Here is a 25,849-nt window from a genome sequence, read left to right as displayed (position 1 = left end):
AACTCTGCCTTGGCACAGGAGACATCTTTTTCCTTTTCACCTAACCAGGGAACAACTAATTCAGTTTCCCATTTGCCATGGTGACTTTGGAAATGCTAAAACTAATTCCTGATGTTCAGCCACATACACGGCGTTGTTAAAGCTGAGGGAAACCTTGGATTCTGCAAGTGAAAAAGAAAAGTGCTACAGCAGCACTCTGGTCTGAAGGAGAAATCTGCTCTGCTTTACAGCCCAGAGACTGTGATGTTATTCCTCACTTGAAAATGTCTTTCTCAGCCTTCAAATGATTTCAAAATAAACTCAATGAAAAACACAAAAGCTGAACAAAGATTTCAAGTGTGATCATTCACATTCCAGGAAACAAGCCAGGCTCCAAATGCCCTACTAATGTATGAAGTATACATGTCCTTTGAGAGATATTTTACTCTGAGCAATATTTACCAGCTAATAATTGTATTGGTTTTCCATAGCTTTGTAAGTCTGTATTGAATAAGCTTTGAATTTAAATATGGGGCAAAAGCCAAAGCCTCTGAAAAGCTGTGTATAAATGTATTGCAAAGAATTTTGATTGAATTCCCTCTTCAAATTTATGTTGCAGCAAACAAACCAACCAAACCAAAACCAAACAAAAAAAAAAAACAACAAATCCAGAACCGTCTCCATTTCTGAGAGGTGCAGAAAAAGTTATTGAGCTTGGTCACCATTTTCTTGGAGGAAAAGGAGGTAGAAAAAAATGCAGGTTGCTTTTAAATGATAATTTGCAGGTTTTCATATGGTGAATGCAGATTAGAATGTTTAGATATTTAGAATATTACATTGTTTTCTCTTTTGTGGGAGGCAAAGAAAGTAAATGAGTAACTAGGGTTCAGAGAAGTCAGCATCATCTTAGTGAGATTGTGTTTATCACTTCAGAAATAACACACTACTTAAATTTCATATGGTACTCCAATATATTTCTGTTTTCCTGTGAACTAGGTACTCTCACTAAGATTACACAAAGGAAGACTAATCAGATGTCACCTAATCTATCAGGACATGCCATAATATACATTTTTAAAGGGTGGATTCCCACCACTGTGCCACAGACACAGCAGAAGATACTGTAACCAATGTGTTTGGATGTCTGGACATTCCTCTGGCTTTTAAATGCAATCACATTGCCCTGAAATGTAACATAGTCAATGCCATGTTAGCACTAATGTTGGTGCAAAATATCACCCATTTTCCCCTGTCTCCTAGCAACTACTTCTCACTTTTTCCTTGCTGTCAAATTCTTTCTTCATTCCCTCCAAATCTGCAGCCCACCAGGAGCTTTTAAAGAACACTTGCGCATGCTGGAATTCCATCCCTTTTTGTCATGAATAAAAGCTCTCCTAGCTACCTGCTAATGAATAAAAAAATAGTGACAATGTTGGAGTGAATAGATTTGTTTTATTTGCAAGAATATTAGGTATGCTTTACTGCCATGAATTAATCCTAAGTGAATAAAGTGTTTTAAAATTTTAAGCAGGACAGTAACACCTGGTATTTGGTTTCTTCTGTGAAGATCAGCTGAACACTTTTCTTTGAAAACAGATTAAAAAAAAAGGCTTTGGAGAAGTTGCTTCAAACAGTTTCTTCTTTCCAAATGCACATTTCAAATGTTGAAACCCTCACTTAAAGCAAAACAGGAAAAATGTCTGGAGGGAAATAACCCTATTCAGAGATATTAGAAGTCAATTATATCTATAGAATGGTATAAATAATAATTTTGCTAGGTTTTATTCTTCCTGAATTGCATATAAGGAATACATATTTCCTAACCTACTCTACTGCCAATTGTTATAGGTTGAGGACTATGCCTTAACCATAGAGATGATTCCTAAAGAGTACCAGAGGGTACAAGGAGCTGAACAGTCCATCCCCAGTGGGTTAACACAGGAAATCACAGGATCAAAGGATGTTAGGAGTTGGAAGGGACCTCCAAAGATCAAGTCCAACCCCCCTGCCAGAGCAGGACCATAGAATCTAGCACAAATTGCACAGGAATGCATCCAGATGGGTCTGGAAAGTCTCCAGAGAAGGAGACTCCACAACCTCTCTGGGCAGCCTGTTCCAGTGCTCTGTCACCCTCACAGTGAAGAAGTTTCTCCTCATGCTGAGGCAGAACCTCCTGTGCTGTAGTTTATATCCATTGCCCCTTGTCTTATCCCAGGGTGCAACTGAACAGAGCCTGTCCCCTCCCTCTTGACTTCATGTAATATATAGCCAAGAGGCTTTTTGAAATGAATTAAAGTATCATTCTTGGTTGTCCTTCTACTTAAGCAGGCCTCCTTGGAAATACAGATCCCAAACTGGTATGTTTTATTTTCCATCTTCCAGTCTGTTTTGTCTTTTTCATTGCATTTTGTTATAGTAATGAGGATGTTTTTGTAGTTCTTGCACTGTATACATAGCAATCCTTGCTTGACCATCAGAGTCTGTTACAACACCTTGAGATGTCTTAGTGCAGGAAGTGAAAACACTACAGAAAATTTGCATTTAGGAAGAATGTAAAGATTTTCTTGGGACTTTTGTAAGTTTAAAATAAATACACTTTTATCTTGCAATGCATTTTTAACACTGGCTGGTTTTGAATGTCAGACATTTTGTGTGAAGAAGAAAGAAAATTTGCTTCCATTACCCATTTGCAAAGCACCATCATAGATTTTCAATGCACTTCTGGCATTTTTCATTACTCATTACCCTTTAAGTGACTTCATTTTAGGGTGCATTTTCTCATGAGGCAGTGTTTATTTCCTCTGACATCAAGTGTGTCATTTAACATGGGTTTTGCTTCAGCATTTACTGAAAAGTTTTGCTCTCAGTCTGCCCTGACCATAGTGGTAGAGTCTGTGGGAGTGAGGGATAATCCACAAGACAGGAGAAGACACCATCCATAAGGCAAAGGGAGTAGATTGGCTGCATCCACAGGTACTGAGAGACTTGCTTATCGTATCACAGTGAGCTAAAGAAAGTCAGGGGAGACTCCTAAAGAGCAGAAATCCCACAAAAGTTGTGTCCACCACCATGATAGGCAGGAATTACCCTGGGAAGACACAGATAAGTATAAGCTGACCTGTGTTGAGAGGTTATGAAGTCAATCTTCCTGGAAACCACCACAAGATAGTGACTGAGAAGAGCCAGTATGACTTAGTGCAAGGCAATTGACATCTGGCCAATCTTATTGCTTTTGGTGATGATATGGCTTGCTCATTGGATGAGGAGAGCACAGGGAATGGTTTTACCTTTGTATTTATCAAAGCTTTCTGCAAGATCTTTCATGTACCCCTAGAGAAAAGGGTAAGATATGAATTTAATAAATAAATCATACAATGCATAGAAAATTGGCTAGACTGAGAGGCTTGTCATCAGTAAAATAAAGTCTAAGTGGCTTCCCATTACTATGGATGGAATAACCCCAGGCAGCAGAGCAGGCTTGTGGAAAAGAAAGCAGGTTTGCAGAAGAGCCCTAGGAGTGACTAAGACCAGACACACAGTTCAGTCAGCAGGGTGGGCAAAATTGTTATTTCCTTCTGGACTTTTGAGACTGATACTGCACCTAGTTTCGGGCTCCCTGGTATGAGAAAGATGTCAATAACCTTCAGGGAAAGGCCATCACGTTGGTCATGGACTGGATCAGATTGCAGATGGGAGGAGGCTGAGGGAGTTGGGTCTGCTCAAACTCAAAAAGGGAAATTTAATGGAAGATATTGCTGTCTACAACTAGCTCACCAGAAGATGTGGAGAAAACAAAGCCAGTTTCTTCTTGGAGATGGAGAGAGGACAAGAGGGAACAGGGACAAGACACCACAATGGAAACTCTAGCTAAGTATTATGGAAAAAGTAATTACAGTGAGGATAGAGAAACATCTCCCTGGAGATATTCAAAAGTCAATTAGACAGGACTCTAAGCAAGCTCAAAGAGCTGGCAATGCTTTGAGCAGGAGGTCAGGCCAGATATCCTCTAGGAGATACAACCTTCATTATTCTCTGAATAATTCCAACAATTTTTTCTAGGTAGATTAATACATACCTTATTTCTGAAGAGTCTGAAACAAATCTACCCCATATTTCTGCCAAAGAAAGTGCAGAATAGATGACTCACATGCCATAAGGGTTCTTTCAGCACATTTGGGTGTATAACTTCTGTTATTTTTGGAATAAAAATTCCCAATAATGCTGGCAATGTGTGTTGTATAATGTGATAGCATTATATTATAGAATCACAGAATTGTCAGGGTTGGAAGGGACACAAGGATCATCCAGTTCCAACCCCCCTGCCATGGGCAGGGACACCTCACACTACATCAGGTTGCCCAGAGACACATCCAGCCTGGCCTTAAACACCTCCAGGGATGAGGCTACCACCACCTCCCTTGGCAACCTGTTCCAGTGTCTCACCACCCTTATGATGAGGAATTTCTTCCTAACATCCAAACTGAATCTACTCATTTCTACTTTTGCTCCATTCCCCCTAGTCCTATCCCTACCTGACATCCTAAAAAGTCCCTCCCCAGCTTTCTTGTAGGCTCCCTTCAGATGCTGGAAGTCCACAATAAGGTCTCCTCAGAGCTTCTCTTCAGACTGAACAACCCCAACTCTCTCAGCCTGTCCTCACAGGAGATGTGCTCCAGCTCTCTGATCATCCTTGTGGCCCTTCTCTGGACAAGTTCCAGCAAGTCCATATTATCAGGTATCTGGATGATGTATAAACCACCTTTGATCCAGTCCTATGGAGAGGCATTATAACATAAACCCAGAATTTTATACTGAATTTCAACCTGAAAATAATATCTGCTGGATTTGTAACAAATCATTTTCAAAATACATTTGCTACACTGTTTTCCTTGATGCATCTGAGAATGTCTTATAATAAAAATTTTCTATCAAAATAGAAAAGGTTCATCACATAGATGAATAACAGATAGGAAAAAAAAGTAATTTTGGGCAATCAGCTCTGTAGTTATAAACATCTCCTGCTTCTTGACACTTTAAAATCTGAGGCAACTCAGCTTTCTCAGCAATAACTTAAAAGCATGTCATACAGGCAACAAATTTAGTGGTGTCCTCTTTAATCAATGCTAAATATGAAAACCACCTGTGGTAGAGGTGAGATTTGCTTGCATTCCTCTGGGCATGAGTCAATGCTGTGAAAGAACAGACCACATTCCAAGGAGTAAATAAACAACACAGTTGCTCTCCTGCATCGTAAGGCACAGATCAGGAAGAGTGTATTTAATAAACTTTTTTTTTTTTTTGTCCATACTTTACCTTTTCGTCCAAAGCTTTGTGGTGCTCAAACAGAGATTTCAGAGCTTTGAGGACCTCAACTTCACTGGAAACTCCCGAGGGGGACTGTGCTTGGCGTTTCACCACTGTCATCCTCAGTGACCTTTCGTGTCTTGAGACAAGGCACTCCAAATGCTCCAGTAACAGCTATTGGGTTTGATAGAAAAGGTTGTTAGTTGCTGTGCACCTAAATGCCACAGGAATTCTAAACACAAAGTGCACGGTACCCAATGTCAATTTTCTTGGCAACTTCCTTGTAGGGCAGGCTGCTGGAATTGTTGACAACATGTAATGGCTCTAAATAAGATGGGGTTCATAGAAAAATAGGAAATCTAGTCATCATTTCACTTAGAACTCTACTGTGAAAAGCAAGAAGAATATTATTTGTGATGGTAATCATAGAATCATAGAATCAGTCAGGGTTGGAAGGGACCACAAGGATCATCCAGTTCCAACCCCCCTGCCATGGGCAGGGACACCTCACACTACATCAGGCTGGCCAGAGCCTCATCCAGCCTGGCCTGAAACACCTCCAGGGATAGGGCCCCAACCACCTCCCTGGACAACCCATTCCAGGCTCTCACCACTCTCATGGGGAAGAACTTCCTCACATCCAGTCTGAATCTTCCCACTTCCAGCTTTATTCCATTCCCCCTAGTCCTAACAATACCTGATAGCCTAAAAAGTCCCTCCCCAGCTTTCTTATAGCCCCCTTCAGATACTGGAAGGCCCAAAAAGTTCACCTTGGAGCCTTCTTTTCTCCAGACTGAACAGCCCCAACTCTTTCAGTCTGTCTCCATAGCAGAGGTGCTCCAGCCCTCTGATCATCCTGGTGGCCCTCCTCTGGATACCTTCCAGCATGTCCATATCCCTCTTGTAATAGGGGCTCCAGAACTGGACACAGTACTCCAGGTGGGGTCTCACCAGAGCTGAGCAGAGGGGGAGAATCACCTCCCCTGACCTGCTGGCCACACTTCTCCTGATGCAGCTCAGGCTCTGGTTGGCTTTCTGGGCTGCAAGTGCACACTGACAGCTCATGTTGAGCTTCTCATCCCCCAACACCCCCAAGTCCCTCTCCTCAGGGCTGCTCTCCAGCCAGTCATTGCCCAGCCTGGATTTGTGCTTGGGATTGCGTCGACCCAGCTGCAGAACCCTGCACTTGGTCTTGTTGAACCTCCTGAGGTTGGCTTGTGCCCACCTCTCCAGCCTGTCCAGGTCCCTCTGGATGGATCCCTTCCCTCCAGCCTGTCTGCTGCACCACACAGCTTGGTTCATCAGCAAACTTGCTGAGGGTGCACTCAATGCTTCTGTCCATGTCACCAACAAAGATGTTGAACAAGACTGGTCCCAGGACTGAGCCCTGAGGGACTCCGCTTGTCACTGGCCTCCACTGGCACATGGAGCCATTGACAGCCACTCTTTGGGTGCAGCCATCAAGCCAGTTGTTTATAATTGATGAGTATTAGTAATCGAGAACTAACTAAAGAAAATCTAAAACATCACACAAAAATACTAAAGAAATTGTAATTAATTCACCCTAATTGTAATGTTCTGAGGTGGGTGTTGGTCTCTTCTCCCAAGTGACCCGTGAGAGAACAAGAGGGAATGGCCACAAACTACACCAGGGGAGGCTTAGGCTGGACATTAGGAAAAATATTTTCACTGAAAGAGTTATCAGGCCTTGGAACAGGCTGGCCAGGGAGGTGGTGGAGTCGCCGTCCCTGGATGTGTTTGAAAGCTGTGCAGATGTGGTGCATGGGGACATGGCTTAGTGGTGAACTTTGTAGAGTAAGGTTAATGGTTGGATTCGATGATCTTGAAGGTCTTTTTCAACCTAAATGATTCTATATATTTAATTTACACTGGAAGTTACTTAAGATATGTAAAAAGTAAATGGTATAATTTACCACATTTTTAAGTCCATTTACTTTCAAAACCCACCTGGATGCATTCCTGTGCAGACTACCCTGAGTGATCCTGCTTTGGCAGGGGGGTTGGACCTGATGATCTCTTGAGGTCCCTTCCAACCTCTAATATACTGTCATACTGTGATGCTCTCAATGCCATGGTTAATGGTGTTTGTCACTAGCATGTGCTCTAAAATTCCCATTGTCTCTGTGGTATTACTAGCAGGTTAAAAGACAAAAAGGTCCATAAAGAGCAATTTCAGGCTATTGTAAATATCTGGAAAACAGCCTGTAAATAACCTATTGTAAAAATATATATGATCATTATTTGTCACTATTACCCTGAGGTTAAATGAAAAAATAAAAGTATATGTTGATGGTTGTATGGAAAATTCCCTGTTTGTCTGTATTTTCATAGAACTGCCATTGCTGTTCTCTCTGTCTGAACTTAGAAGAGAATTGGTTAGCTGTAAGACAACAGCAGGATATCTAAATTCATAAATCACAATTGCATGTTAAATGCAATTGCAGCACACAATTACATCTAAGCCATTGAACTAGAAATTTGAAATTCACGTGGCTAATTGTTAATTAGTTTGCCTTCCATCTGGTTCTCAATAGAGCTACTATTAGTAAAGACATGTATTTATCTGTAATCTGCAGTTAGTCACATAATGGCCTCTATTGTTACACAAATGAATCGATAAAGAAGAGCAAACACAGAAGGTAATTACATTATAGTCGTAATATATTGCTATTGTGTCCTGAATGATCAGGGGTTGATGTTATCTTTGCTTCAAACATGGCTCTTGGGTTTGGATTTGCACCTGGTTATTATGTTACAGCATCTCTATTGCCCACAAGGAATTGTGAACACTTACGCAAACAATGTGCTCCTGTGGCCAAGAGAGCCAGTGGGATCCTGGGATGTATCAAGAAAGGAGTGTCCAGCAGGTTGAGGGGAGTTCTACCTCTCTACCTTGCCCTGCTGAGACCACATCTGCAATACTGTGTCCAGTCTTGGGCTCCCCAGTTCAAGAGAGACAGAGAACTGCTGGAGAGAGTCCAACAGAGAGCCATGAGGATGCTTAGGGGACTTGAGCATCTCCCTGTGAAGAGAGACTGAGAGCCCTGGGGCTGTTTAGTCTGGAGAAGAGAAGACTGAGAGGGGATTCATCAATGTCTATCAATATCTGAGGGGTGGGTGTCAGGAGGAGGGGGCCAGGATCTTTTTGATGATTCTCAGTGATAAGACAAGGAACAATGGGATTCGAATTTGAACATAGAAGATTTCACCTCAACATGAGGAGAAACTTCTTTCCAGTGAGGGTGACAGAGCACTGGAACAGGCTGCCCAGGAAGGTTGTGGAGTCTCCTTCTCTGGAGACTTTCCAAACCCACCTGGATGCATTCCTGTGCAGACTACCCTAAGTGATCCTGCTCTGGCAGGGGTGGTTGGACCTGATGATCTCTTGAGGTCCCTTCCAACCTCTAAGATACTGTGAGACTGTGATACTGTCATGTTAATGCATTAAGAATGGTAATGACTCCATGCAGTTTGAAGAAGACTATTTCACAGAAACACTCAGGTTGGAAAAGACCCTCAGGATCACCAAGTCCTGATTGGGTTTTGTTGTAGTGAAAAAAAAAAAAAAACAAAACAACCCAGCTATATTAATTCATATCTGTATTGCATTTTTTTTATTAAGCTGCCAAACTAACCCCCAAATTTCCTCATAGTCATATTCTGATCGCATAAGTTAAATCTTATAATCTTTCTACTCTTAAAGAATTTAGATTGAGACAAAACAATAATAACATTCAGTTTTAATCCAAACTTAGCAGAGCTAAACTGGTGTTATTTTATAAGTTCCATTAAATCATATGCTTCAAATGTTACAATAAAATATTCAAACGACATTAAAAAATATGCTCCAGCTTCAGAAAAGCTACTGCCTTCCATAGGCTATAGGTTGTCATTCCAGCTAAAGAATACCAAAGACACAAGGTTAACAGTTTCCATTAAGATATTTCTGTATGTTTTCAAAGTCCCATGCAATGATTTTCCAGAGAGAACCAGTTTGTCTTCCTGTCAGCAATGTCATACCAATCAATACTTCTACAAATGCTCTTCTATTTTCCATTTTGCCTTGTGTACTGACAGATTAGGTTGCCAGCTAAGTTCTTGACAGGGGACATATTTCTACTGAGATATGTCCAGGAAAGCTTATTATCAGAGGCAGTAAAAAATCCCAAATAGGAAAAGGTCAGTAGGAAGCTTTGCTTAAGAATGCTGCTAAAAGGACTGGATACAAACTTGATGAAGTACTGGAGTAGGGTTTAAACCCTGGTATTTTGGCTGAGACTTGGAGTGCACAGGTCCTGAAGGCTGTAATTCCATCATGGACTCTCTCTAACACATGTTGCTCTTAGGGTCTGCTACTACATCTGGGCACAGAGTGGCAGATCAGGATGTGCATTGTTGTTTTGGGATGTGTTTGTCTGGTTTTGTGGAGATTGGCAAAAACTCTATGAGTCTGTTATCAAGAAATAAACAAACACATAGGTGTGGGACCAGAATAAAGACAAAGAGGCTGTTTAGGCATAACTGAAAATGCAAAAGGGAGCTAGAACCACAAAATCACAGAATACATCTGGTTGGAAGAGACCTCCAAGATCATCCAGTCATCAACCCTTGACCCAGAACTGAAGGGTCAGCTCTAAACCACGTCCCTAAGCACCAGGTCCACACAAAGTTTAAACACCCCCAGAGATGGTGACCCCATCACTGCCCTGGGCAGACCATTTCAGTGTTTCAAAACCCTCTCTGTGAAGAAATATTCCCTGACATCCAGCCTGAACTTCCCCTGGTGCAGCTTGAAACCATTTCCTCTGGTCCTGCCACTTGATACCAAGAAGAGGCTGCCCCCTCCTTGCTCCAACCTCCCTTCAGGTTGTCGTAGAGAGCAATGGTGTCTCCCCTCAGCCTCCTCTCCTCCAGGAGGTTAGTGTGTAACTCAGAACCTGACTTCTACTCCTTGCTTATCTTCAGTTTGAAGAAGCAGGGTACTTCAAAGTTTATCTTTATGCTGTTACCCCAGGGTATAATCTGTCATTCCTTGGATTGCTGGAGTCTCTGGCACCCTGGGATGTAGCTGGACCAAAGAAAGGAGGGAGAAAGACCTCTCTCAGTTCTTTTGTCATGTACATTGTTAGATTACCTCAGAAACTTAGTGCCTTAGCCAATTGTTGAACACAGATAGATGTTAACTGAGCATCCAAAGTGCTATTAGTTTAGCAAAAGGAGGAAAATAGGAAGAATTACCTAGATCACAGAAGAATGAAATTTGGATATGAGAAACTACCCTTGGAGCTAAACCTCTCTTAGATCTTCACCATGATCTTAGTTCTTCACCATGAGAGTGGTGAGAGCCTGGAATGGGTTGTCCAGGGAGGTGGTTGGGGCCCCATCCCTGGAGGTGTTTAAGGCCAGGCTGGATGAGGCTCTGGCCAGCCTGATGTAGTGTGAGGTGTCCCTGCCCATGGCAGGGGGGTTGGAACTGGATGATCCTTGTGGTCCCTTCCAACCCTGACTGATTCTATGATTCTATGCTATGATTCTATTCCACATTACCAGCCTGACTCCTGTCTGGTTTGGGACTATTCCATTTCTTTTCTTATGCCTTTCCACATCCCATAAAACCTCCTCTGCTCCCCTCTTTCATTTCTTAATTAATTCTGCCTCTGCCCAGCCACTTGCATATGCAAATTATTTTATTCTGAAAATCATTCTGTACACCATTTGAGATTTTTCAGAAGGTGGTTATCACATATTCTTGTACCCAGACAGAACAGCAGCTTCTCATTGAAGCAGAATCTGGGAAATTTAAGGGTGAAATCTTGTCCTCATTCAGCTGTATGGCAAGTGACATTTGGTTGCATCTAGACTAAACAACAGACTGTGAGGTGTGTGGCAACCTTCACTTCATCCTCATTCAGATCAAATCTAAGGCACAGGGGAAAGCCTGGTCTGTAATCTTGCTGAATGCCTTAGCAAGAGATGAGGCTATGGTGCAGGCTGCTTAGGCAAGCCCTGGGTGCTGGAAGGCTCCATTAGTCCCTTGCTTTAGGAAGCATTTAAAATTGAGTGCACTTAACATGTCATATACAAATTTTGCTATGTTTAAATACATTTTCTAACACAAATTAATTTCCTCCAGGTAGATCATGTCCTCTTACTCAGAACCTTACAAGTTTCAGGTACCTATTAACAAGGCTGGAATTTTGCCTTCTGATTTATACAAATGAAGATAAATTTAGATACAAATATATTCCTCCTGCTCTGCACCTACATGGTATCCAGAAAATATCTGCTATCTACTTACTCTTGTGTTGTTTCTTTCAGCTTTCAGTTCTGAAATCTCCTCCTCTTTTTCAAGCAGCTGTTCCCTGCATGCATTTAATTCTTTTGTCAATGCAGCAAATTCCTGTGAAACAAAATTACACACGAAGTTATTCAAGAGGTAAGCACTAGAACAGTGAAATCTATATGCATGTCAGAGTTTGAGGCTTTAAATAATAGGTACAAATCATCAATATAAACTAAAATAGCATGTGTAAGCATCAGCATCTACAAAAAGCATTTGAAGTATAGGTATATCTAATAAAAATGCTTATGGAAAACACTGATTTAAGTTTAGGGGAAAAAAAAAAAAAGATAGTTCATGATGACAGCAACATCCCTAAACAGAAGCTATGAAAACACACCAGAAGAGGAACAGAATCAGCCTCTTTCATAGCAAAACAGAGGGACTATATCAACAATGTGCCTTTGTGGCCAAGAAAGCCAGTGGGATCTGGGGATGCTTCAAGAAAAGTGTGTCCAGCAAATCTAGGGAGGTTTTTCTCCCCCTCTACCTTGCCCTGGAGAGACCACACCTGCAATACTGTGTCCAGTCTTGGGCTCCCCAGTTCAAGAGAGACAGAGACCTGCTGGAGAGAATCCAACAGAGAGCCAGGAGGATGCTTAGGGGACTTGAGCATCTCCCTGTGAAGAGAGACTGAGAGCCCTGGGGCTGTTTAGTCTGGAGAAGAGAAGACTGAGAGGGGATCTGATCAATGTCTATCAATATCTGAGGGGTGAGTGTCAGGAGGAGGGGGCCAGGCTCTTTTCAGTGGCACTAATAAGACAAGAAACAATGGGTTCAAACTTGAAATTAGATTTCACCTCAACATGAGGAGAAACTTCTATACTGTGAGACTGTGAACTCAACTTTTCTACTTGCCTCTCTATAATACAGCTGTTTCAATGCAGCATGGAAGAAGAAAACTTACAATATTCATTGATCAAAATCTATCTAATATCAGAACAATGCAAGTCATATGTGCCTTGTGAAAAAAAAAATCCTCTCATTTTATTTGATCCTGGAATTTAACTATTGAAATGTATTCAGGCATTATAGTGAAAGGTTGTGGTGAGTCAGAACAGTATTCACGTTTGTTTGTTTGGACTGAGTTTCCAACACAGTAACAACATAAAATGGAAGTGGATGTTAAGTTTTACACCTGCAGCTAATAGGCTTTCTGAAAAAAACAAAACAAAAAACCAAACCAACAACTAATTTTTCAGTTGTGTGACAGTTTTAGGCTATGCCTTTAAAATTTTTTTCACAGATCTTGACCAGAAAGTGGTAAAAATGGAAATAAATCACTATTGGATATAAAAAGTAAAATAATGATCATTCTAAATAATCCCATTAGAAGAGATAAGGGACTTAAACTAGTTGTGCAAAACAATTTCTCTCTCTTCTCGCTTCCTCAGGCTGGGAGATGCTAACTTTGTGCTTCTGCTGGCTTCTGCTTGACTTTGTCTAACATCTCTCTGCTCTTTCACTTGCTCTTTTTTCGTACATGGAGGTAAGGAGGAGCAGGGAGAGAGAAGCTATTAGAGCTTCTAAAGAGCTATCAAAGACCAGGGGAGTCCTTGTGCTGTTCATTAATTGCAAATACCTGTAAATATTGTAAATACTGTAAACATTTTGTACATCTTCATTGCACTTCATTGCAGATTGTAGCTTGTAAATACAGCTTCCATTTGCTTCCAACTGAGCTGGTCTGGCAAATTTAAGGTTGGAGGGGGGGAATTTTCAGCCCACCACAAGTTGTCAAAATTGGTATTAAAATGTCTTGATTTAATCATTGCTGTCATTCTTCAACAACATATGCATGTTTTTCTATGCAAAGGGCAGCCACAGACTGACATTGGTTTCAATAATGGAAAGGTTTCACTCCATATGAGTTTATTTTTGGCAGGCACCACATCTACTAAACTGTAGTGATTATTTTTATCCTTTACAGGAAAAAAAAAAAAGACACATGTCTCATGAAAACAGTGAGGTAAAAGATGAAAAGCCTTTAAAATTTGTGAGCATGTGTTGGGAAAAGAGACATGTCTTGATAAACAGTATCACGGCTTAACAAAGATATCAATATTTTTTAATCATAGAATCAACCAGGTTGGAAGAGACCTCCAAGCTCATCCAGTCCAACCGATCACCCAGCCCTATCCAATCAACTAGACCATGGCACTCAGTGCCTCATCCAGTCTCCTCTTGGACATCTCCAGAGATGGGCAGCCCATTCCAATGGGCAATCACTCTCTCTGTGAAGAACTTCTTTCTAAGATCAAGGCTAAACTTCCCCCTCTGTGGCTTGAGACTGTGTCCTCTTGTTCTGCTGCTGGTTGCCTGGGAGAAGAGACCAACTCCCACCTGCCTACAACCTCCCTTCAGGTAGATGTAGAGAGCAATGAGGTCTCCCCTGAGCCTCCTCTTCTCCAAGGTAAACACCCCCAGCTCCCTCAGCCTCTCCTCATGGGGTTTGTGTTCCAGACCCCTCACCAGCTTGGTTGCCCTTCTCTGGATATGTTCCAATACCTCAACATTTCTCTTGAACTGAGGAGCCCAGAACTGGACACACTAGTCAAGGTGAATATTATGTTACTTTTAGCTGGACCAGAATAGTAAGTGCTTCAGGAAACCCACAAGCAGCCAGAGTTAAACTGAAGTTGTCCCTAATTCTTCTCTTCCATTTCAAAAGAAAGCAGTTTAAGAAAAGAAAAGGAAAAAATCAAATCCTGTCCAGGTGGTTTATCTTATCAGTCAGTAGGATGAAGCTGTGGCTAAATCAGAGAATCACAGAATACCAGGGGTTGGAAGGGACCATCCAGTCCAACCCCCTGACAGAGCAGGAGCACCTAGAACAGGTTGTACAGGATGCATCCAGCTGGGTTTTGAATGTCTCCAGAGCAGACTCCACAACCTCTCTGGGCAGCCTGTTCCAGGGCTCAGTCACCCTCATGGTGAATAGGTTTTTCCTTATGTTCATGTGGAACCTCCTCTGCTCCAGCTTGTCCCCATTGCCCCTTGTCCTATCACTGGGCGTCACTGGGATGGAGAGCTTGACTCCACCCTCTCAGCACTCACCCTTTACATCTTTATAAACATGAATGAGGTCACCTCCTAGTCTCCTGTTCTCCAAGCTAAAGAGCCCCAGCTCCCTGCTGCCTTTCCTCATAGAGGAGATGTTCCACTTAAATCTACTTATTTAATCCCAAAGTTAGCAACAAACTGAAAAAGGCTTGGTATGCTGCTTCCCCTAAACTAAAGTGCTGTGCAACAGAAGTTTGGTAGGTGTTCCTAGGCTCATTCTATTTGAATTGAGTTTCTAAATTCTTTATGTTGTATGTTATTATTAATGCCTTAAAAGGTAGTCAAATATATGACAGCTGACATTCTGAAAATGAGTAACTAAATTGTGTTGGGTTGGGTGTGGGTTTTTTGTTTGGTTTGGGTTTGTTTGGTTTTTTGTTGTTGTTTTTCCCAGCAGCTGGGACTAGAGTTACAGTAAATCTCCAGGCAAATTGCATGGTAGTAAGGAAAAGTGTAACTACATTAGTAGAGAAGGAGTTGTTGTTTATGTTTTCTCATTTCTTTGTATTGCTCCAGTTGGAATAAAATTAGACATCTTGGCATATGCTTGGGCATCCAGGTGGGTGACAGGTGGTGAAAAGGAGAACAAGCATCTGATAAATGTCTATAAATAACTGAGGGCTGGGTGTCAAGAGGGAGGGGACAGGCTCTGCTCAGTTGCAGGACAAGGGGCAATGGATATAAACTACAGCACAGGAGGTTCCACTTCAACATGAGGAGGAACTTCTTCACTGTGAGGGTCACAGAGCACTGGAACAGGCTGCCCAGAGCTTGTGGAGTCTCCTTCTCTGGAGACTTTCAAGACCCATCTGGATGTGTTCCTGTGTGACCTGCGCTGGATTCTATGGTCCTGCTCTGGCAGGGGGTTGGACTTGATCTTTGGAGGTCCCTTCCAAACCCTAACATCCTGTGAGCCTATGAAGTATCATCTGGTCCCTAACTACAGTTAGCAAAGCAGCCTAACAAGATTTTTATTGCTTTCCTTGGAAACAGGAAAAGATAGGAGCTTATAAAATTGCACATTCTCTGCTGTAGCAAGGCAAGCCTCCTCTCAGCAGTACAGTCCCTATTGCTTTGGTCAATATAATCTTGAATAATTCAGGAATGGAGTTCCTACTAGTTCACTGAGCAATTCCTTCTTAGGGAATTCTTGTTCTGTCATCATCTTAAGTTTTCCCATGCTTAAAAGCAAATCATTACTCAAAATTCTGCTCTCAGAGAGCTCCATATGTAACAGTGGCCTCTTAGCCTCATGTTCAGTTTACATTCATAGTAACTGCAGGCATCCACTTTAGCTCTGCTGTGTCCAGTGTTTAAACCTTCTGACCTGAGTCGCTGAAACAGCCCCTTCAAGCCTTTTAAATATTCATTTGCTGGTACTCTGAAATTCTTCAGTGCTCTTGGCTCATCTACAGCATTAGAATTTACAACAAACTGTCACTTCTTTGTTCCTCTGGAGCAAAAGTGGCCAATTTTCTCCCTCCATGTGAAGTACTAGAGACTGCTCAGGTGTCAAGCTCTTTGACTTCTCTCAACTGAATGATGACAGAAAGAGGCATTTATTTTCTTGGTGTTTTTATCAGTGTCAAAGTAAAAATGGAGGTTGCCCTAGAGCTTTACAAATCATTAGTTCTGTCACATCTGCTTTGATGAATTAATAACTGGGAGCAAACCACACAACAACTCGCTTTTCAACTCATGCTTCCAAAACTAGAGTAAGACTCGTTTCAAATATACCCTTTTCATCCCAGAAATTCCTGAGATATGACAATGTAATGCTCCAGGGCACACATTTCTCCCACAGGTTAGAAGCAAAGTGTATTTGTGTTTTAACCCGGTTATGTAATAAAGAATGTGATGGCAGCAACCTCTGCTCATGCAATTCCCTCCTATATACCCAGGGATCAAGGGAATACTGTCACCTGGAATTACTGTTTGCAGTAGAAATCTTGCATGGTCAGTGATACTTTGGGAAGCCTAAAGGTAGTATCTGTTGCATAACTAATACGATTTGACAGGCACAACTGCACTCTTAAAGCTTATGTGGGAGTTGTGTGGCTATAGAGCTAATTAAGAACTGAAGTGAATTAAAACTGCATGAAAATTATTCAGCTGATTGCACTGTTTTGATACTCTACTATGACATCAGGACATACAGAAATTTTTTTCTTTATAAACACAAGAGCTTTTTTGTTTGTGTGGGTTTTTCTGGGTTTTTTTGGTTTTTTTGTGGGTTTTTTGTGGGTTTTTTGGTTGTTTTTATTTTCCATCTGAACAAACAAAAACCTCAGAGCTTATTTAGCTCTTTTTGTCTTAATACTTGGGCTATAACACCCAGTCTGACTGAAAAACAGATGACTGAAAATGACAGCCCTTCATTTAGCCCATGCTCATCTTTGAAGAAAGGGCAGAAGCCCTGAAAACAAATTCAACAGAAATTTCGAGCCATCGAGCGGACTGAGGGGGATTACAAATGGAAAAAAAACAAAGAGTCAAGAACTTCCCTTGGTGAAGCAGCTGAGATACAGTCAGAGCAGAGGCTGGAGGGTGCCCAGGAGAGTGGGAGGCCAGTGGGACAGGCAGGCTGACAGCGCTGCCAGGTGTGTTGGCAGCAGGACTGTGCAAGGCAGGCGTACCACAGCTCTCCTACTATTAAATCTCTGCCTCTAGAGCCTGGTTTAACAAATGCTGCTTTCTTTGCTGATTGTTCCCAGGGAGGGTCTGTGAGGTTTATATTTTTTTTAATGACCTAATATGCAGAAAACTAGTCTCCAAGCTGAGGGGTATGCCACAGAAATTGTGAGACTTCAGAGATGCAATGCTCAGCTGTTCATGTGTTTCCAGTCGAGCACATAGGGAGTTTAAGCAAAAATAGAGTCTCTCATCATCCCCAGAGGAAAAAAAATAATTAAAAATCTATTGAAAGAAAGGGTGACATTTTGTAATAATAATAATACATTCTTAAAATTATTTTTTCAGAGGCACTGAGGAGATCACAGTCTCACAGAACATTAGAGATTGGAAGGGACCTCAAGACATCAACCAGTCCAACCTCCCTGCCAAAGCAGGATCACTTAGGGTAGTCTGCATCCAGGTGGGTTTGGAAAGTCTCCAGAGAAGGAGACTCCACAACCTTCCTGGGCAGCCTGTTCCAGTGCTCTGTCACCCTCACTGTAAGAAGTTTCTCCTCATGTTGAGGTGAAACCTTCTATGTTCAAGCTTGAACCTGTTGTTTCTTGTCTTATTAGTGTGCACCACCAAAAGGAGCTTGGCCCCCTCCACTTGATACCCACCCCTCAGATTCAGTTTACAATCTCCTCCTCTGGATTCTGTAACTCTGAACCACCAGTTCATTGAATGAATGTGTGAACTAATCTCTTTGAAGACAAAAGAATGGTAAGGGTTCACCATTTGTATTTGACATTCAACACAAGCTATGCTATGTCAACCCATTTGTTTTCCTACAATTTAGATATACCTCATTCAAATTAGGAACTTTCTATCTGCTCCAATTAATTCCCTTGGAGTTTTAACCTTCCATTTATTATGTTTCCATCTGATCCAATTTCCTCCGTTGGAAATATTGTTGGAAATCCTCCACCCTTTTCTAAGTTTTTATTTTAGCAGTTTTCAGCATAAACTTTTACCTTTTTGACTCCTATTAACAAAACAAAATGCTACAAAATTCTGACTGCAAGTCACTGTTTGTCTCCTTACTACAGAAAAGCCATAACAATAGTTCTTGATTCTAGGTTAGGATGAATGCAGAATGTAAACATAGAATTAGTCAGGGTTAGAAGGGACCACAAGGATCATCCAGTTCCAACCCCCCTGCCACAGGCAGGGACACCTCACACTACATCAGGCTGGCCAGAGCCTCATCCAGCCTGGCCTTAAACACCTCCAGGGATGGGGCCTCAACCACCTCCCTGGACAACCCATTCCAGGCTCTCACCACTCTCATGGGGAAGAACTTCTTCCTCACATCCAGCCTGAATCTCCCCACTTCCAGCTTCATTCCATTCCCCCTAGTCCTGTCACTACCTGATAGCCCAAAAAGTCCCACCCAAACACCTGCAAAGGAGCAAAAGACTGCTCTTTTGAAATGTTTATTGTTACATTTCTGCTCCAAATGATAATTCACTTGCACACAATTTTTAGTCCAGAAAACATGTACCCTGAAATATTGTGCTGTAATAAAACCCAGGTGAAACCAGGAAATTTGTCTGGATATCAAGATTTAAAATTTTTTGTGTCTTCATACATTAAAAAAAAAAAAAGAAAGAATCATACTTTAAAAATTGTAGAGTAGTCTCTTAAAAATATTATCTGGTCAGTTTGTACTATGATGCTGTTTGCATGGGGAGTGTTCTGTCCTCCACAAATAAAAGTCAAAGTAAGTCTTCCTCATCCCTCCCCCCTCCCCTTTTTTTTTTTTAAGTGAAATTGACAATCAATGACCCAATCAGAACCAAACAGCCACACACAAACCTATGTTCCATTGTTTCACAAATTAGTCTGTAAAATTCTAATAGTAAAAGAGAAGTTTTACACCACACTAGTGAAAAAAATGTCCAGTTGACATCCTTGCTTTCCTCACAGTCAAATTCTCTTTACTTGGAAGCTGCTGAATAAAGTATGGAATCTGATGATTAAGTTGTTTTTTTGCCCACTCCCTCTATTTTTAAATACTTTTGATTTGGTGGTCTGGGCTATCAGTTGTATGCCCATCTCTAAAATGTGTGCTTTCTGAAGAACAATGCCAGCCCTAATGGCTTTTAAAAGCAAGCTAGTTTTACCACTTAAAATAAAAATAGAAGTACAAAGTGCAGGATAAAACCAACCCCAGATGTTTAAATTTTTTACCTAAAATTTTCTGTGCTCTTCAGATTATTACAAAAGATGTGAGTCTACAACTCCCCCTTTTTTTTTTTTAATGGTCTCAAGCACGAAGCAATAGATGCTAAAAATTCAACAGCACAAGGCAGCAGATGCTAAAAATTCAATGTTCCTTCTTTGTCATCATTAGTGTCAAGCTGTACAGCTTGAAGCTTCAAAGAGCTTGAAAGTTCCCATCCATAAAGAAAGTAAATTTTAAAGATTATAAAAATATAGCCTTCATTTAGATAGTTCTTTTCTTATAGCAAATCCCATTATAATAAATTAGAGTCACTCTACCATATTTATAGAATCAGTCAGGGTTGGAAGTGACCACAAGGATCATCTACTTCCAAACCCCCTGGGCCCCATGGCCAGGGAACCTCACACTAGATCAGGCTGGCCAGAGCCTCATCCAGCCTGGCCTTATGAAATAGAACCATTTTTTTCCTTAAAAAACCCCAACAAAACAAAACAAAACAAAACAAAACAAAACAAAAAACAAAACAAAACAAAACAAAAACCCCAAAACAACAACAAAAAACCCCAAACCGAACCAGCGACAAAATAAAACAAATGAAGTGGAAATGTTTAAAAGCCTCAGGTGTTGGTGTTGATGTTATTACAGTCTCACAGTATATCAGAGGTTGGAAGGGACCTCCAGAGATCATCAGGTCCAACCCCCCTGCCAGAGCAGCATCACTTAGGGTAGTCTGCACAGGAATGCATCCAGGTGTGTTTGGAAAGTCTCCAGAGAAGGAGACTCCACAACCCCCCTGGGCAGCCTGTTCCAGTGCTCTGTCACCCTCACTGCAAAGAAGTTTCTCCTCATGTTGAGGTGAAATCTTCTATGTTCAAGTTTGAACTCACTGTTTCTTGGCTTATCACTGTGAACGACCCAAAAGAGCCTGGCCCCCTCCACTTGACACCCACCCCTCAGATATTGATAGACATTGATCAGATCCCCTCTCAGTCTTCTCTTCTCCAGACTAAACAGCCCCAGGGCTCTCAGTCTCTCTTCCTAGGGGAGATGTTCAAGTCCCCTAAGCATCCTCCTGGCTCTCTGTTGGATTCTCTCCAGCAGGTCTCTGTCTCTCTTGAACTGGGGAGCCCAAAACTGGACACAGTATTGCAGATGTGGTCTCAGCGGGGCAGGGCAGAGTAGAGAAGTAGAAGAACTTCCCTAGATTTGCTGGGCACACCTTTCTTGGTACATCCCAGGATCCCACTGGCTCTCATAACTAGATGTTAACTAGATCTGTTCAGTTGTAAAAGATACCAGAGTGAATAACAGGACATTGTCCTTCAAAGTACTCTGGTACTGTGGAAATAACCATTGGCTTCAGTGCTTTGCTCCTAACCAGTGGGAACACTGAGGCACAGAAGGTCTATAACCAAGTTTAGATGGCTCTCAGGTTAGTACTGAAATGGGGTGGGATAAAATACCATTCATATAAACATTTGTAAATATAAACAAGCTCCGTTTGTAATTCAGGAGTACTGTGTTCAGTTCTGGAGCCCCTATTACAAGAAGGATCTGGATGTGCTGGAAGGCTTCCAGAGAATGGCCACAAGGATGATCAGAGGGCTGGAGCTCCTCTCCTATGAGGACAGGCTGGGAGAGTTGGGGTTGTTCAGTCTGGAGAAGAGAAGGCTCTGAGGATACATTCTTGTGGCCTTCCAGTATCTGAAGGGGGCTACAAGAAAGCTGGGGAGGGACTTTTTAGGGTGTCAGGTAGTGATAGGACTAGGGGGAATGGAGCAAAGGTAGAAATGGGGAGATTCAGATTGGAGGTTAGGAAGAAATTCTTTGCCATGAGGGTGGTGAGAGACTGGAAGAGGTTGCCCAGGAAGGAAGCCAGGATGGATGTGACTCTGAACAACCTGATGTAGTGTGAAGTGTCCCTGCCCTTGGCAGCAGGGTTGGAACTGGATTATCCTTGAGGTCCCTTCCAAGCCTGACAATTCTATGACTTTTAAAATCATAATATTACAGATAGTGTAGGATGAAGCTGCAGACTAGCTTACAATGTGTTGTAATTAGTTACATTTCTGAATGTTCTGCTATACATACTATAATCTACTTTGTAGAAGTATTACACATGAAGGACACTATGACAGTAGACTTTTCAGAGGTGGGATGAAAGTGCTGTTACTCGGGGGTTGTAGTGATTTATTTTCTTTTTTCCTTCAAATCACACTACCTAAGTATGGAAGTGAATCAGCTACATAATAAGGGAAATTGGATCCTTAGCTTTATTTTCTATTTAATCAATGCCTTTGTTTTACAGATATTGGTATTAAGTTCTTCCAAATGCACACAAATCATTGGTAGATATAGTTAACTTGAAAAATATATTATTTTCAAGTAACCAAGTAACATCTCTTATGTTTCAGAATGTGTCTGTCAGCATGTCTTGATTGATTCAATATTGTATGGCAACAAAACTGATGACAATTTGCTTCTCCACAGTTAGAAAACTATTCATAAGATAAATTTTTCTCAATAAAGAGCCGAATATGGGCTAAAATGACAGATTATGACAAGTTTACAAAATAATTTTAAGGAAAATGGGATTGATTTTATTCCAGGTCATAAGACCTGTATTTTTTTTTCCCAGACATTTAAATATTACATGTCCAAAAGGGTCCCAAAGCAGTAGTGAATAACAAATTGCTGTACTGAACTGCAAGACTACAACCACCTACTGCTTGCACAGAGTTTTATTTTGTGCTCTTATTCTGCTTTTTCCTTTTTAATAAATAAATAAATAAATAAATAAATAAATAACATAAACACAAAGTTATAAAAGGAATCACCCTGGACAACATGCAAATTACTGAAGTGCTTCACAGAGTGCACAGCAATTGAGCACACACACACACATATATACAACTCACATGATAAGGCAGATTGAGGTCAGTATGTGGCCCTGAGAAATAACCTAAAATAAATCCTGGCAGAGAGAATATACGAAGGGTGACTCCAAGAAGCAGCATATATGCACCAGTAATCAGAACAGGCTTTGTCTTATCACATTGGTAAGGAATGCACAGCTTATTTTGGTGCCAATTCCATCTTGCAAGTCTGGCTGATTTTCAGCATGCTTGACTGACTTTTCTAATTCTACTTCTCCAGCTTCAATTCCTTTCTCCACACAGCATATTGTTGTTTTCTTCCAGGCCAACCTGACAAAATACAGCTTGATCTTTCTTCCTTCCTCTTTTTGGGGAACACATATTCTCCTAAAGCTCCTTTTCTTCTTCCTCAGCATTGTCTCTCAGTAAAATTTATCCATGATGACTCATTCTGTGATGCCAACAAGTCCACCATTCTGATTCAGAACATATCCTTCCTTCCACAGTACAAGTAATTCCCCCCTTTCAGAATTTGAAAGAGTATATTAAACAGCTGACATTAAAAGATGTAATATTTTACATATGCTTTAAATAAAGTATTTTTTCATCACTTTATAAAGCTGAGTGCAAAGCATCTAATATTTTGGTTGGTTTCAGTTCTTTGGGTTTTTTTTTGTTGCCTTTTTTTTGTTTGTTTCTTTGTTTTGTTTTGTTTTGTTTTTCAGAAATTTGCTCAGTGTAGAAAAGAAGGACAGAGAAAAAGTAAAGATGCTTAATTCTATTATTTTGAACTACAACCTCCAAACTTCAGAATGTTATACGTACTTGGTTCTAACAACAACAAAAAAGAAATCATTAAATGAAAGAGTTGGAGGCTTTCTTTTTATCAGAAAAAGAATTGTCAGGCTAAATGCAGAATCAAGCCTGCTACTACAGAAACTGAGAGCCCTGGGGCTATTGAGTCTGGAGAAGAGAAGACTGAGAGGGGATCTGATCAATGTCTATCAATATCTGAGGGGTGGGTGTCAAGTGGAGGGGGCCAGGCTCTTTTCAGTGGTTCGCAGTGATAAGACAAGGAACAATGGATACAAACTTGAACAGAGAAGACTTCACCTCAACATGAGGAGAAACTTCTTTGCAGTGAGGGTGACAGGGCACTGGAACAGGCTGCCCAGGGGGGTTGTGGAGTCTCCTTCTCTGGAGACTTTCCAACCCCACCTGGATGCATTCCTGTGCAGACTACCCTAAGTGATCCTGCTCTGGCAGGGGGGATGGACTTGATAATCTCTTGAGTTCCCTTCCAACCTCTGATATACTGTGATACTAACTGACCTCATCTATCAAATGATTTCACACTACATGCTCATTGATGTAAAACACACTGCAGATTTTTAACTGCTAAACTTATTTGTTTCTCTCTGAGGAAAGAAGTTGAGAAAGCCCATTGATAAGTTGCTACTAATGATAAAAATAAAAATATCTGTCAATCCTAGAGGACTCTATTTATTTTGAGTCAGGCAAAGGAACTGGGTCTTGTTGGCTTCATAAAAACAGGACACTGAATCAGTAATTTTGATGAAAGGACTTTTTCACACTGATGTTCGACACTGTGCTGCATTGATGAAAGAGAAATAAACTTATAACTCACATCTTCTATTCCTGGTGTACTCTTGGCTATAAGAAGTAGTTAAACACATAAAAAAAAGTACTGCTTATCAATAGCTCTGCAGGGCTCTGGTGACTGAATTCAATAAATAAGAAATTTACATCAAAATAAGGTTTCACTGGCTATAAATTTCTGAGCTGCCCACTGGACAGGTGGTGCAGAGGCTGATTCTGCTCAGACCCCAGGCAATTAATTCATGCCTCTCTGTCCACAGCTTGTTATTCAGTCTTCAGGCATGGGTAGTGCCTGCGCAGAACTGGAGAACTGCATGATTACCACCAAGACAGTTCCCCAAAATTAGATCCCAGACCATGACTCCTATGAACTTGTCTGTTACCTGTTCTGATGACAAATGCAGGTACAGACCTGAGTTTTGTTGCACACCGTGCCAGAACTACTCACACACATATGATCACCTCACATAAACATTGCAATATATGTACTAGAGGAAAATATTTTTGCTAATTTAGTTATATAGTTTAGATTACTCCACCTAACTTGATCTGTGTTTCTCCATGAAAAGGAAAATTCATAAATGGGCTTTTTTTTTTTTTTCTTTTTTTAATGCTTTAAATATTTACTACAAGTATGTGTCGCAGAAGGGTTTGCTACATCATAGAATTGTCAGGGTTGGAAGGGATCTCAAGGATCATCCAATTCCAACCCTGCTGCCATGGGCAGGGACACTTCACACTAGATCAGGTTGCTCACAGCCTGGCCTTAAAAACCTCCAGGGATGAGGCTTCCACCACTTCCCTGGGCAACCTGTTCCAGTGTCTTACCACCCTTATGGCAAAGAACTTCTTCCTAACATCCAATCTGAATCTACCCATTTCTAGCTTTGTTCCATTCCCCCTGGTCCTATCACTACCTGACACCCTAAAAAGTCCCTCAGCAACTTTCTTGTAGCCCCCTTCAGATACTGGAAGAACACAATAAGGTCTCCTCAGAGCCTTCTCTTCTCCAGACTGAACAACCCCAACTCTGTCTCCATATGAGAGGAGCTCCAGCCCTCTGATCATCCTCAGGGCCCTTCTCTGAACATGTTCCAGCACCTCCAGATCCTTCTTGTAATAAGGGCTCCAGAAGTGGATGCAGTACTCCAGGTGGGGTCTCACCAGAGCAGAGCAGAGGGGGAGAATCACCTCCCTCAACCTGCTGGCCACACTTCTCTTGATGCAGCCCAGGATATAATTGGTTTTCTGGGCTGCAGGCTCATGTTGAGCTTCTCATCCACCATCATCTTCACTCACAGCCTTCAGAAGCATTTGTGCTTGTTTGAAGTGTGACTGTCGCTTTGAAAACTAAATCAGATTGTCTGATCCAGATCTCGCCATCTAAATGAAAGTAACACTTCAAACAAGCCCAGCTGCCTTTGAGGTGCTGTAGAGCTACTGTTTCTGTTTGAAGTTCATTATCCCACTGCATTACTACTAATTCAATGTTACATCTGTCCCCTCTTACTACATTGTGTCTCCAGATAACTAAATAAACAAAGATGATAATGTTCAGGACAGAGGAGACGTGACAGCTTTGAGCTCTTCTGTTCAGGAAAACTCAGTTTAGGATCACAGCTAGCACCACAAGTTCTGAGAGTCAGATTAACTCAAGAGGAAGTATCTGGCTGAGGGAGTGTTTTAATGAAACATATGCACACCCACAAACACAGATACGCAGGCTTAAATACGTGAACACATCCAGGCTTGGGGACTCAATCACCTCCCTGGGCAGCACATTCC

At 41.4% G+C, this 25,849-nt stretch overlaps 1 protein-coding gene across 8 annotated transcripts in view; it reads right to left on the bottom strand.

The window, feature by feature from the left end:
* The window catches only part of PPFIA2 (PTPRF interacting protein alpha 2), a 309,460-nt gene that overhangs the window by 100,625 nt on the left and 182,986 nt on the right, over nt 1–25,849 (bottom strand). For all 8 annotated transcript variants that reach the window (XM_054399556.1, XM_054399558.1, XM_054399560.1 and 5 more), the window contains 2 exons: nt 11,603–11,704; nt 5,293–5,457 (listed from right to left, as the gene is read on the bottom strand). In XM_054399556.1, the coding sequence (XP_054255531.1) occupies nt 5,293–5,457; nt 11,603–11,704 (267 nt within the window). The remainder of the gene's footprint in view (nt 1–5,292; nt 5,458–11,602; nt 11,705–25,849) is intronic.

The sequence above is a fragment of the Indicator indicator genome, chromosome 3, assembly GCF_027791375.1.
Source record: "Indicator indicator isolate 239-I01 chromosome 3, UM_Iind_1.1, whole genome shotgun sequence".
NCBI classification, from domain to species: Eukaryota; Metazoa; Chordata; class Aves; order Piciformes; family Indicatoridae; genus Indicator; species Indicator indicator.
Note: the sequence above shows the minus strand (reverse complement) of the source record. Positions and strands in the feature narration are given on the sequence as shown.